General features: G+C 44.9%; 1 protein-coding gene across 12 annotated transcripts in view; it reads right to left on the reverse strand.

Moving 5' to 3' along the window:
* RREB1 (ras responsive element binding protein 1) overlaps positions 1-14,213 on the reverse strand; it is a 126,325-nt gene that overhangs the window by 69,564 nt on the left and 42,548 nt on the right. For 3 of the 12 annotated variants that reach the window (XM_075084090.1, XM_075084088.1, XM_075084089.1), the window contains exon 2: positions 10,603-10,973. The exons of 7 other annotated variants lie outside the window; for them this stretch is intronic. In XM_075084090.1, coding sequence (XP_074940191.1) covers positions 10,603-10,633 — 31 coding nt within the window. In that variant the 5' untranslated portion in view covers positions 10,634-10,973. Of the gene's footprint in view, positions 1-4,008; positions 4,223-10,330; positions 10,581-10,602; positions 10,974-14,213 lie in introns of those variants that run through there. 2 more of the 12 variants (XM_075084091.1, XM_075084093.1) reach the window with 2 other exon arrangements.

Raw genomic sequence — 14,213 nt, forward strand, 5'->3', positions numbered from 1 at the left:
TCTTTGGGGTTTCAGGAAGGATGCCTGCTCTGGCTGGAGAATGACAGGGCAGTTAAACATCATTTTTAGAGGTGACGGGGAATGATCGATGCATGAGAAAGAGAGGAGTTCTCCGCCCGTGGCACCCACAGTGATAGCCTCTGGAAAAGGTCATTTTTAATACAGAAAACTACTGATATATTTTTAATGGAGAAATACACCTTTATAACCTTACATGCAAAACTTCTATTTCTTTATGGAAATGAACACACTGTGGACATTTCATCACCTCGGGTTTACAGATCACATCCAGCAAACTGAATACAGGTTTTCCTTTTTTTCAGAAAGAAGAGACCATCAGCCTCAAACCGTAGTTAACTCAGGAGGGTTTCTTCCGTCTAAAAAAACATATTCTCAAGGATGACATGCAAATCAGTCACGTAACACATCTTCAAATGCTGTTTGAACGGCATTTGCAAACAATAAGTGACTATGTTACCCCAACTACTGACATTTTAGAATGCAAAAGAAAAGGCAGAAAAAAAGAAAGAGCCCAGCTTGTGTCAAGCAGTTCCTCATTTCACGCAATGCCAGACAAAGCAGCAGATTCCAGTTTCCTACGTTTGACTGCCGACCCTCCCAGGAGCAGCACACAGATGATTTGACATAGCGAGCCAATGCAGTCTAGAGACAAAACCTAGGACCCGACTAAGCCCAGTGCCTAAGGCTCTGGATAACATCAACTTATTAACAAACACTGTTTTCAATTTGTACCTTCAAAAACAGACAAAAAGAGTATTTTTATGCTATCCTGAACAACTCAACATAACTCTTCCCTAGTCATTTTTGTACTTTTCTGCTAAGAAAACACTAGTGGTCCCTGTGACACAGGGATTTCTTGATCCAAGGTGAGGCCAAGCACTCACTCTTCTGTATTTTCTCCAGTAATGATGGGAGCTGTTTATTTGTTTTTATTTTGTTTGTCCTTAACTGTTACAACTTTGCTGTTATTTTGCTTGGTTTTAAAAAAGGTCCATCTCATTCAGGAGCAACACAGTAATTTCTCTTCCCCTCCTTCCCCCCAATCTTTTTTTAACCACTTACGTGGTAGCTGACTTAATTTTGAATAGAATAAGCACAAGAGTTATTTTTGAGACTGACCTAAATCTTTGCTAAAAGTTGCTTGCTGTATCTGCTTAGTACCACCAAAAATAAGGACTAGTTAAGTTATTTGGAGGGATTTCTGTTAGAACGATGCAAATAAGTGCTTTAGTCCTTAAAAAAACCCTACCAAAAAACCCAACTATTCCTTCCAAAGCAGACCTATTTATTTCTCTTTCAGTCAATACCTAGGACATTAATGTCACCACTGATTCATCCTGGAAAAAGACAACTTATTGTGCAACTGCGAAGACTCCTGAGTTGGCCAAGATAACTTTAAAATAGCTGAGGAGCTTCCCAGAGAACTAGAGTCAGAATTCCTAGTGCTCTTAGCACCAGTGAAAATGGGGAATGTTCATCACAAAGAGAAAAGGCATGCACATATTAACAAACCTACTAACTGGTTTAGAAAACACCTGCCAGCTTGCTCCCTGTTCTTCTTTCAGGAGGAAAACTACATATTGTGCTATTACAGCCTTTCATAATTTCTAAGAATCAACAGTTTTTTTATTTCTGAATCTAAATATTTTTCTGCTAATGCGAAGAAAGATGTATAGTCACAGATCTTGTTTTTAAAACCATTTTCTGTACATTAAAAATTTCCTATTTTGGAAGCAGCTGAAAGATGGCAACTTAATTTCTGCAAACGTAGATATTATTGTTGCATGCTTTTATTTATATATGTATTTTCCACTCTCTTGCATGAAGCAAAAATGCACCACTGAAACAAAGACAACTGCATGAGCAGCACACACTGATTTCAGAAGCATAACTTTCTATTTGCAATAGGATATAGAAACAATAAGAATACTGGGCCAAATCACTCCTTCCTGTGGGAAAACCCGTGGCAGAGCGCCTCTAGGCAGGAACATACTGAGAGACCTCTCTTGCAGCTTTTTTTTCCCCCCTTTTTTTTTTTTCTTTAAATAAATGCATCACTGAGGAAGGGAAGTTGTTTTTTTTTCCACAGCACCTACGAAACTCAGGCAATCAGGCAGCAACCAGCACTGATGCCCTATGCCATGCTGCCTTCAGGACTGCAAGCCGCCTCAGCTCACACCAAATGCCCCTGCTTGGAGGTCGTGCTGATGGAGCCTTCTTCCTCCCTCTTCTCAAAAGAAAACAAAGACCTCCAGGAAAGAGGACAAACAGGAAATAAGCTGGCAAACAGTGCAGCCTCAGGTTGCATTCAGCGTCGGACCAAAGCCTCTAGGAAAGAGGGAAGTGGTCACAAGCATTCAAGTCATCTTCTACTTTGAAGAAACCCCCCAGTGTCACAGTCATCCTCTGTGAAAAGGAGGAAAAGCACAGAGCAAGCAACAGAGCGAGAGCGCTAACACATGTCGGGGGACACACACCAAACAAAAGAACACAGCAGTCCCCTTTGCACGGCCACACCAAGAGACCTGGCTCCTCTGTAGGAACCTGTCGCCTCCACTTGATGATGTGGCTGAAACCATGAAACTGGCGCAACTTCAGTTCCACAGAGAAACCTGAGGGGCCTTTAGCTCCTGCTGCTGAGAGAGGCCCACACCTGATGCCCCACATAACCAGCTAATGGGAGCCACTGAGAAAGCAGAGAACTAAAAAAAAGAAAAAAGCCTTGTTGCTTCCCATTCAGTCTGTACAGGAAGACACTTGCTAGACCTATTTCCTCCTTTGGGATAAAGTGTGACTCCACTGTATGTTAAAGCTGAGCCTATCAACACTTACTTCCCCCCTTCACTTATGTGTATTTATATGTATTTAATTTTCTTGTTTTAAGACCACTCTCAACAGTTACAGCTGCTTCTCCTTCTGGTGAAAAGCACCACGGATGAAGCAAAAAGGAGAACAAAGGCCACAGGGGAAGGAAGAAGAAAGGAGAAGAAATGATGAGTCTTCAGAGTCACAGTCACTTGACTTGCTGTCGAGAGGCGGCTACACAAGCACGGAGCAGCACGTCCTGGCCCCTGGGAGCCGGTACAAGTCTCTGCTCCAGATTGCTCCACTGTCTTTGCACATGAGCTCTCCCTTTGGAATAGATAGGAAGAAAGGCACAATACAGGCGAGGAGGGGGAAAACATGGTGTGCAGCACAAAGCTCCTCATTGTTCTGCCTTCTGAAAAAAATCCACATTAATGTAAAAGTAGAAGCCATGCACTAATTGGGCCAGGGAAAGATTAACACTCTCAGCCAAATACTTTTATTGGTTTCATTAAACATGTCATAGTATGTAGTACAGAACACAGGGGGGAAGAGAAACAGGGGAAACAAATGACAGTTTTAGGAATGTGCACCCCCACGCACATGCATTTCAAACCACTTTTTCCCGTGAGGCTCAAACAGGAATCCTGAGCCTTCTTCATCATTTCCATCTTAGCCAATGCTATTAGTGTATTCAAGGCTTTCCCACTGGTTTTTTTTTCCAAGTGGTAGAAAAAAAACCCAAGGATCATTTAAATGAAGCCCAGAGGCCAGACCTTCCAGTATACAGAACTTCAAAGAGGGATATCACATTTGAATAAACAAAAGTTTACCGTTTACCCTTGAGATTATAATACCCAAGAATTGCTACACTGCCTGCTCCAAACGGTTTCTGATGTACTGGTCTCCTACTTCTGTACTTCTATACTTCCTGCTTCTACACAGAGGTACAGATTTTACTCCCAGAGCACACGGCGACATTCCCAAGCACAAATGGTCACTCCCACTCCAAGAGATGCGCACAATCACCCGCACTACATTTTGAACATGATTTTGCATCAAAGCTGGCAGGAAGGAAAGAGGGTGAAAAGGCATCATGTGGGAAGAAAAAAGGGTTAATGCTATTCAAAGCACTGCCTCAAGGCAAAGGAAAACCAAACAAAAAAAGTTTTCCCGACTGACCTTTTTAATACCAACTCTGCCTTTGCTACTGAAGTGTTGGTGCTGACTCAGCACCCCAGTGGTAGAGAATTATACTGGCAGCATCATCTCACTGTCACCACTGCTGGAGCACGAGTATAGAGCAGCCTATGAGGAAAGGAAGAGAAGCATAAAAAGAAAGTGGCATGGGAGCATGTGGTGGTCGTTCTTTCACTTAGCATTCTGTAAACACTAAGAAGGTTACCCCAAAGGTTTCGAACTTGTACCTCTAACTAATGTTTTCCTCTAGGGAAAATCAAAACCAAACAAAACAAAGCCTAAAAGACAACAACCAAAAGGAGCAACTTCTCCTGAAGGATATTCTGTGAGCACCAGAAGACAGACTGCTCCTCTTGCTATGCACTCTCTGAGCTATTAGCGACACAACTGTTTTGACTGGGTTAGCACACCTATAATACTTTGCTTCCCAGAACAACCCTACAAATCCACAACACCCATATGCCTTTCCTTACCTAGCATGTACACAGACAGATACACCCAGACACAGAATAAGCAAGTGAAGCACATGGTCATGGCCATGCCTTAAAACTGAGCTAGGGACCACCTTCTGTTTTGGGGGCAGGGCAGCGGAAAAAGCACCAAACAAGAACAAGACAACCCTCATATTTCCAGATTATTTTGTATACGGCTGCTACAACACCTGACAGTTAAGCTGAATTTTAAATATTTAAACACATTTACTTCTCCTGTTTTATTTCCTTGCATGTACGATGAGTTACGCAGGTACATTCAGTTTTTATGTAGGTTTTGAAAATCACCTTCTGATGACTTATAGATCACTAATGGTCCTCAGGATGCTCAGATAACCAACAGCATCTCTCCATAAAGCATACCAGAATTTGAACTTAGTTAATGCCTTAAGCAAAAGACAACACCGAATCACCCTCATATACACACCCTGGTATTACGTTGATATAATACACTGAAAACAAGGATACTATTCTAATCTAACAGTGAGATACCATACCAGGAAAGCAGGGGTTTCCTGAATGAAATTCTCCTGTATGGTCCGAATGGTTTACAGCAATGCACAGAGACACCAGGCAGCTTTAATATAAAATGCATCCATACCTATCTTCTTGTCCCAGTGCTCAGTTTGCTAACTTGAACAGGGTACCCACGCTTACTCCTTTCGCAAGCTCTGTGTGCTGTGGGAACTGCCCTCATGCAAGAGCTTGTGGTCTCACTAAGCTAAAAAGAAGAACAGAGGCACATGCTGCTCCAGCACCAAGAGCGAAAGCAAAACCCGATGGCCTCCAGCCTCCTAACAGGAAAGTCCAGGCCTCTGCCAGCTCGCTCATCAGGCACCTCAGAGAGTTTGATCCGAGCCTGCACTGAGCTCCCGATCAGCACTGCCATTCTCAGGGACGGCAGTGCCACACAGTGCAGTGCGTGGCACTGCAAGAGCTGCAATAACCTATGGCTGCATTTAGGCTCAACAGCTGCTGATGAATTTTGAGATTTTTCTAACGCCTTAGCCCTCCTCCCCCCCCGACTAAAGAAGTATCTATGAGCTGTTCCTCATCCTTGCTGTTTGTATCAGCTTGTGGGTGAGCACCTGGCCCTCCAGGAAGCCTTTGTCACCAAACTGCAGTCAGCTTCAAGAGCTTGTTCAAGCAAAAAGGATACTGAGATTTGAAGTCAGCTTAACAAACCTGGGGCCACAAGCACCGCTTTTAGACATGTAAAAAAAATAAAGTCAGGGCAACAGCAGAGTAAAACACGTGGCTCTAAGCAGACATCCCTCCGCTCCTTCCCATATAGACAACTGCAAACTGCCCTCCACCCTCATCCTTGCCTGCCCGTGCAGCCATCAGGGGGCCGGTGGGGAGGGGGCCTGGCTCACCCCAGCCACCAGGAACCACAGCAAGGCAGGGGGAATGCAGGACAAGCTGGGCCATAGCTGGGCCTTGGGCCTTCCCCGGCACATCCCCTCCCCTGCGCCCTCCCTGCTGCCTGAGGAGGGACACAAAAGCAATACTGTCTGTCCTTATAAGCTCTGCTTTGCATGTGTTCAGGGAGCGGGGACAGCTGTGCGGACGGCTCACAGAGTTCCAGGAAGTCGATGTGTTTCTTGGCTTTGACTCCAGTTTACTTGCCTTAGATGAAGTGGCGACCCGAGAAAGTCCCTTCACGTTCCCCCCGGGCTGGCACCGGCCGCAGCGGGGCGGTGCTCCTTGGGACGCAGCCCGGGGTCTCTCTCCACACTGACCGGCCTTCCCCGGTCCGGCCGCTGTGTCTCTCTCACGGGCTAGGGCTGGCTCACATCCCACCAGGCAAGAGGACGGCCTTGGGATGCTGCACAGGAGAGGATGGGAGCCTGGAGCAGAGGTTCTTCCCTCCGCAGGCGGGATGGAGGTGTCTTGTGAAGGCGAGAAGGGGTCAGGGGAGCGGCGTCGCACTGCCTGACAAAACCACTGCTGCCCACACGGCCCCGAAGGAGCTGAGGACAAGGAGAGAGAGAGTGGAGGGGCAGGGGGAAGCCGAAGTGAGGACCAGCAGGCACCCCTGCCGTGCGTGCCTCCCTGCCCGACAGGCCCAGGAAGGGGAAGCATGCCTGCCTGAAGGAGCCCCAGCGACCCCGGGACACAAAACCTCATCTGCTGCTGCTGCTGCCTCAGGCAAGCAAGAGGGGATGAGGGATGCAAAATGAGGAAACAATCTAAAACATAGCTCTGTGGGTTTGGTTTTGTTTTTTTTTTTTCCATTTTTCCTTTGCCCACCAAACCTAGTTAACTCAAAACCCTGGTGGGGTGGGGGAAGCTATAGGTTGATGTCCCATCACCTACATGGCTGAGCAAGCACTGTGCTGAGGGAATGAGATACTTGTCCAAGAGCCCAAAGGGCGAGCTAGACAGATTGCACTTGGGAGAGCCAGATGGAAAACATTTCTGAGTAACGGAGAATGTAACGGAGAATAAAAGCGACCTTCCCTCCAAACAGTCTGAATTACAGCACCCCCCAGCTCTGACTGAGAAGAGGCTGCAGGGACGTGGGATGGGCGAAGCAGGACGCTGGGTATTTGTGACGGAGATGCTGACATCCCCGACAATATATGGCCAGCCTAAACCACGGGATATCTTGTCCTTTTAAGGTGGGCCAAGAGCAAGCATCTGTGCAGCAGCACAGCCCCAGCCTGCCATCAATAGCCCCTGGTGTCACTGAAAAAAACAGGGACTCTTGTGCCATACCAACTGGCTATGCTGATGCCCAGGCACCCACCCCGTGAAGAGACAATCCATCTGGTTGTTCCTCTGCACAGCATCACGGAAACAAGAAGCAACAGTAGTAACGAGAGGAAGAAAAGACACAAAACCATGCGGCCAGGCTGCTCACTGGCAATTGGCGCCTGCAGCTGTTGGGGAGGGAGGGAGGACCTGTCCCCATCCCCGTCCCCATCCCCATCCGTTGTCCTGATGGCCAGCAGCTCAGTCAAGGGCAGCTTCGGACCCGAGACAAGGCAAAGATTTAAAGCAAATCTGTGGAAGGAGAAACGAGCAAATGTTTCAACCCCCCACGCTTGCTCTTCACACGTAGCCAGAGTCGTGTGTGCACAGCAGGACAGGTTCAGCAGGGATTAGAGAGGGAGGATGAATCACGCCAAGGAAGATACAGAAAACCTCCTGTGCTAGTGCCCTGCTTCTCGTGCGGTGCCCTGCTTGCGATCCCCTTCCTCCAGGATAGATTTAAAGAGACCATCACAGAGGGTCTGAATGCACGGGCAGTTTTGCAAAAAACATTCTGGAAACAGGGTAAGCTAAACCAGGAAAAGACTCTTTCCTCTCAGTGTAGCTATGTTGCACGTGGCATTTCGCCACTGTAACTGCATCCACATGCTAGCAAACTTCCTTGCACAGGCAAGCCCAAGGGGGAGAGCGTTGGTTTGCGTACTGCAGAGCCCCAGTGCATCCCTTGCAGCCCAATCATGCTGTCTTTGCACCCTCTCTGCTTGGAGCACCATACCAGGTAGCACGCCAGAGCAAGATAACACAGTAAAATGATGCACGACATGAGAAAATGAAGAACAGAAATTACAGGGATTAAAACTCATTTCCTGGTGGTAGCGTTGTCAACCATCATGATTTTATCACAAACCCTGTAAAAATCTGATGGTGTTACAGTACTGCATGAATATCTCTAACTTTTTGTTTTTTTAGTCAAAGTTCTAGTTTTCTGGGTTGTGGAGAAAGAACAGAAATATTACATGCTCAGCAAAATACAAAAAGCAAACTGAAGTGAACAGATTAATTTTAAAGCCTCAAGATTTAAGGATAATTACTATCTCAGACGCTCAACCTGTAATTTCTTAACACAGAGGCACAGCAACACAGAGCGTACCTTCTTTACACAGCACATTTTGTACCCCGGAACATATACCTTCCAAAACTAAAATGGCTTTTTTCTTTCTTAAAGAGGGAAAAGAATTGCAACATCTCAGCACGTTTCTAACGTTTTATTTAAAAGCCAGCACAGCTGCAATTTAATGCTACTTAAAGATGAGAACCTCCACCAAACTATCCAACTTGTTTTAACCAGAAAGAGATTCAACATGCAAATATTTTGCAGAGAGAATGATTCAAGAGTTTGCAGCTCTTCTCGCTGTTCTTTTCCAGGGAGCATGACTTGCTGACAGGATTAACTACTGCCAGGCTCACGAAGCTGGGAGACAGCTGCCACATGGCAGCCATTTATTACAAAGCTCCACTCCTCTAAAGTTAGGAAAGAGGCAGACTATTTCATCTGTGTTATCAGCAGGGTTCCTCTGCTCCACAGGCTTTAGTGACTAGGCTTTTTCTAAACAAACACCTCCTTTTCTCCCCCACCTTGTTAACATCATTATCTTCCTGTCTTCTGTTTCTGGTCAGCACAGGAACTATTCCCCCTATCACATTCCCCAAACAACAACAACCAAAAAATCTATCATCAAGAAATTTTAAAATGTTCAGAAACATGCATATCCCCAAAATAGATTTTTTAATTAGAGAGTTTTAGCTTGAAATTTAAAGAGGGGAAATCACATCCCACAGGGAGGAAAAAGAGATGTGCTGCAGCAAAGGGATTCAGAAGAGTGCTGTACAACCCTCACTCTCCCATCCACTCAAGGAGGCATTTGTCATGTCAGCCTCCAACTGCAATATCTGAAGTGGCTACACAGCTTTTTCTTGAGCAAGATAACCTGTACCTGTCCTTCCTAGCTTGTACCTCCACACTAGGCAGACCCTGCGCAGACCCACAGGCCAAAGCCAACCCCTGCCCTGCACCACACGAGGCACAAAGAGGTCTCAAGCCTACAGTCTGCTAAGGACCAGGAACAGATATGCACCATCTACATCACCTCCATGTGATATTAAGCATAGATAACCATCGCTTGCCATTCTCCGGTTATTTTGGACCAGAATTAAGAGATACAAGCTAGCTGCTTAATTTTACCTGGGGTTATTCTAGATATATATTTGCCATAGATGCTAGAGTACCACAAATTGCTCAAAGCAAGGATTATTGCTTCCTCTAGGTGAAGGGAGAACCCACCCTTGAGAAAAACACCTCCCTCCCATCACTGATGAACAAATTGCCACAGTCTTGTGAGCACACCCACTGGCTTGTAACAGCTGGGCAGGTAGCCTTCAGGGTTGTTTGTGGAGCTCTAAATTCTGAAATACAAGGTTTCTTTCTTGGTTTAGTTAGTTAAGTTAATTGCAGCAGTAGATGGTGCTGGCAAGCCTCTCCAAGTTGAGATTCTCACAGGAAAGCCACTAGGAAAATTTTAAACAGCAATGCTATTTGCCAATGGTATTATTCAGTACAAGTTTTCTTTCTATTTTGAAGTATACACAGTGAAACTAACCTGTGGGAGGTGCTTCCTGCACACTGACAAAATGAAACAACATCTGTTAATTTTCATAGACTGCAACACGCGTGGCAAAAAAAGGGCACAGGGATCCAGTTCAACAATTTCTCACGGAATTCAAAAGTCCCTCGGCTTTATCAGATGAATATAAGAAGCCTTCTCAGAAATGATGTATCTCTACCTGACTTGAAAAAACAAGAAATGCATACACACACACACACACACACAAATCCCCCTTCATCCACGATCACATCCAGCTGCTGACCTTCCAAGTTCCTTGTAGTATATAGCCTTTGCTATGGGACTTTAAGAGCCTAGCAGGCGTTCCTAAAGGATTTTACAAAGTACACAGGCCCAGCCTTGTAAAAGCTCATGAGGTATCTATGGAGGTCACCGTGGAGCTTAGACAGTCTGCGAACAGCATAATCCACGTACTGGTGAGGTAAGGAATGACCAAAGTCGGGTGGATAGGCCTGAAGACTTCTGCAGCGACTGGCTCCTCCAACAATGCTGTAAACCCTGGAGGAAATGCCTGCTGATCTTCAAAGCCCTTCAGTAGGAACAGCCTTAAGTTTCCTGAACATGAGCATTCTGGTTGCAAGGCCACAATCCTCTTATGCACACAGAGAAAAATATAAAACCAAAGCAAACAAACAAACAGAAAAATCCACTAAGGTTAACAACTGCAAATAACCAGCGAGACTGACCCTCTACTCTGCAATGAGCTGTCGGATCCATCCAGCAAAGTTTTGATGCTCCTCGGCACAACAGCCACACGGATCAAGCAGCAGCTTACAATCTCTGCAGCTTTCCTTTTTCTATTCCAGGCAGTCCTCCACACGTGTAGACTCCTGGAACGCAATACTCAGTTGTTCGGACTAGGAGGGGATGCTACAGCCTGTAGCTGTACAAGGTGTCCACCGTAACTATTCCAAGACCATTGCAGTGCTCTGCACTGCCTGCAGAATTTTAGGTACAGCCTTCAGTCGCCTGACGGGCTGCACAGGCGACCATGAGTAAAGGGGAGTCTGGACACCTGCACAGTGCAAAGAATTGCAGGAAGTTTATTTCAGGAACGCTGGGGAAAGAAAAAAAAAAAGAACAGACAAAATTGTGAACAGGTTTCTTCAGTAAGTGAAGTTTCAAGTTGCTATTCCTCCAGCCAAAAACGTCTGCTGCTAGTCCAAAACCACCCTCCTCTTCCAAAAAAACAATTCCACCGCTAGTGCTTCACACATTGCCACCAAACAGATGACACAGACAATTCTTCCCACAATTCACGTATGAAAAGGGAAACTCATTTCCTTATGCTAACTCCCATTGACATATAATACACCAAAATGTTAGCCCGAAACAAACTAGTATGAATTATGGATAGGTTCAATCCAATTCTGGGTAAAGCAGTAGCTGCAGGTGTTCACCATAGAGAAAAACAGTAACAAGGAAAAAATCAACCAAGTGGCTGGTGCACCCACTTACTCCCACCCCAGTTTCTGCAGTAGGACAGCAAGAGTTTGCCAGTGGAACCCTGACTAATCACTTTCACATATGCACACATGGTGAAGCAATGCTGAAGGATTGTAGTCAGACCTATGATACTGAAATTCATACCTCTTTTGAGGAGTGATATTTCCCCATGAACATTTTCGCAGTCATATATACATACACACCCACCCAGCTCCTTTCTTTTAATTCCAAAAATGAAATCACCTTGCTTTACAGTTTTAAGCCAGTATATACTATGGCAATATATATATACATTTACATTAATCTTGCTGAGGTCAGAATCTACTCTATGACTAGAGGCAAGCAAGACCTAAAGTGTTTCAAAAGAGCCACAGAAGAAAAAAGTAATCTGATATTATTCTTTGATTAGGTTACAACTCTTTAAGGGAACAATCTGTATCTCTACCCAATTGACAGACCCCATCCTCCAAACTTCATATACAAATGATGTTCAGTCAGAGCAAATGCAAAGGACAAAGAAAACCTCAACACCAGCACTCGCCCTTTCACTCAGACTCTGAATAGCAGGAGCTATTTTCCACCTGCAGTTTAGACACTACTGTTTTGTAATAAGTTTTATTTGCCTGATGGAGCTCAACCATTCAATATAAAGAGATACAAGTGAAGAATTCAAGAAATCGGTAGCCATCTCACCTGTTGAGCAGACAAGCATGTATTTGAATGAGTTAAAAGAAGAAACTGAAAGGAGAAAGCAAGCAAACCCATCAGCTAAATAAATTATTCTTCACTGTAGGGTGAAAAACTTTTCTTAATCTACCCACCCATTTCACACATGGTAATGTGCAACTATCACTCTACCAAAAATTAGAAGAGAGTCACCACCAGATTTGTTTCACTTGCTCCTTCCTCTAAACTTCAAACAGGGCTTCTGAAACAAGAAGATTTCGCCATCCCTCCCTACTGACAGCTGAAGACAGAAACTGGCCTTTGCCTCACCTGTTAGGGTCTGGCATGCCATGGATGCTATGGAGGTAGGCACTTTCATAAACAAAAGTGACAGTAGCAACATCTTCAGCAGATTTCACACCGAACTTAAAATGTTATTCAACACTGGTTTGGCATAAAAAATATTAAAGCTGACAAGTTCAAAGGTTCCTCAGCAAATGTTCTTCTTTAAAACTTCCTAAAATCTCTGAACATGGATAATTTCTGAAGTAACAAGGTCTTTAATATAGCAGTAGGCAAGCTCTCCAAAAGGCGGGGCAATTTGGAGGGTTATCACACCTCTGGGGGAAGTCACAGGCTCTATCTTGGCAGTGTTTCATCCCTTCATATACCCAGGGGACTGATTAGTTCATGATAAGCAATTAGGCACCCTAGGGAGGACAGTTAACTGTCTTACCAAAACAAAAAGGAGGCACAAATGTAAAGTCTCACTAGATTAAAGAAACGCTATCTGAAGAACAGCAAATTTGTGTTTGTTCCCTTCTACTGGAACTAGCAAATATTACATTTTGCCTACATATGGCACACACAGACCTCAGAAATCCCAAATTTGAGCACGTACTTGCTGCTAAATTGGTAACAAATGCTCTGAAGCATTTTCTTTCCCAAGACACCAGTGCTGTGATGCAGGAAAAAAGGAGGAGGGATGGAGGGGAGGAATACAGTAAATAATTATTAGATGACTTGAAATAGCTATCTTATTCATTTAAATTCTCTTCCTCTTTGTTAAAATAATCCCAACCAAGGATCAGCTGCAGAAAGCAGGACCTGGAAAGGCTATTTACAGCTGAATGGTGGTTGCATTTCAGAATGAAGCCCCCAGTCAGCAGCATTCCCATCATTTTACGCCCTGCTCCTAAAAAAAGGTCTAGGAAGCTCCTGCCCGCTGTGAGGCTCGCGGAGAGGCACCTTTGCATACCACAATCCTACCCGTGTTAAACATTTATCTCTGATGTAGCAGAGGGATGAATTCACCTTTCGCCTGCCAACTGATGTAAAAGCTCCAACACACACCAGAGCTGTTTCTGACTTACATCAGGCCCAACGTATTTCAAAGTACTCCGATGTCTTAAAATATGAAGGAATGCTTTTCAATAAGGCGACCCCCTGTTCTTTTCTGTCCTTTTATCTTTTCTTAACAGTTTGCCATCCAGTGATAGGAGGGAACCCCAGCTGTATAGCCTGAGCTTTTATCTTCTGCTGACCATGCAACAACACAAAGCTCAGTGCTGGATTTCCTGCTGCTTGCCTAAAGGGGCTGTTCAGCTTGTTTAAATATTACTTGCCTTAGGAGCCTTGGAGTTGTGCCCAAGCACTGTACTGTATCTTCCCAGCATCCATTTCAGCATGTACTTTAAAGGTCTTTAGGTTCGATGTACTATGCTCTCCCTTGCTACAGGAAGAGCCTCATGCCTCTAGAAAAAAAAGAAAACCCACCCGACTCCTCCCTCTCTCCCCATTCCCCCCATTAATCCCTGTGCCTCATTCCGTTACACAGCTAACAGAGCCCCTCTTCATCCCAAAAGCATGCAAATACATTTAGTCCAGTAAACCAAACCAATTACAACCAAGGGAAAAGACATTGTGGTATGAAAGGCTACAGCTAGGAAGAAATCAGATGCTGTGTATCATGTACAGCAAGCTATCAATGCTCAGCGAGCAAACCACCAAGAAAGTACAGTAGCAAAAGTGGCCTTTTAAGCTGAGCTGTGGTACAGCAGCCTCTTGCCATGCTAAATCTGGGGAGTATCCACAGTGGATTTTAGAAGAAAAGAATCTTCAAACACGACCTTCTCCGAATTTGCAAACTTAACACGAAGGCACTTTCTTTCCTTGTTCAGAGCGG

The sequence above is a fragment of the Phalacrocorax aristotelis genome, chromosome 2 (assembly GCF_949628215.1).
Source record: "Phalacrocorax aristotelis chromosome 2, bGulAri2.1, whole genome shotgun sequence".
NCBI classification, from domain to species: domain Eukaryota; kingdom Metazoa; phylum Chordata; class Aves; order Suliformes; family Phalacrocoracidae; genus Phalacrocorax; species Phalacrocorax aristotelis.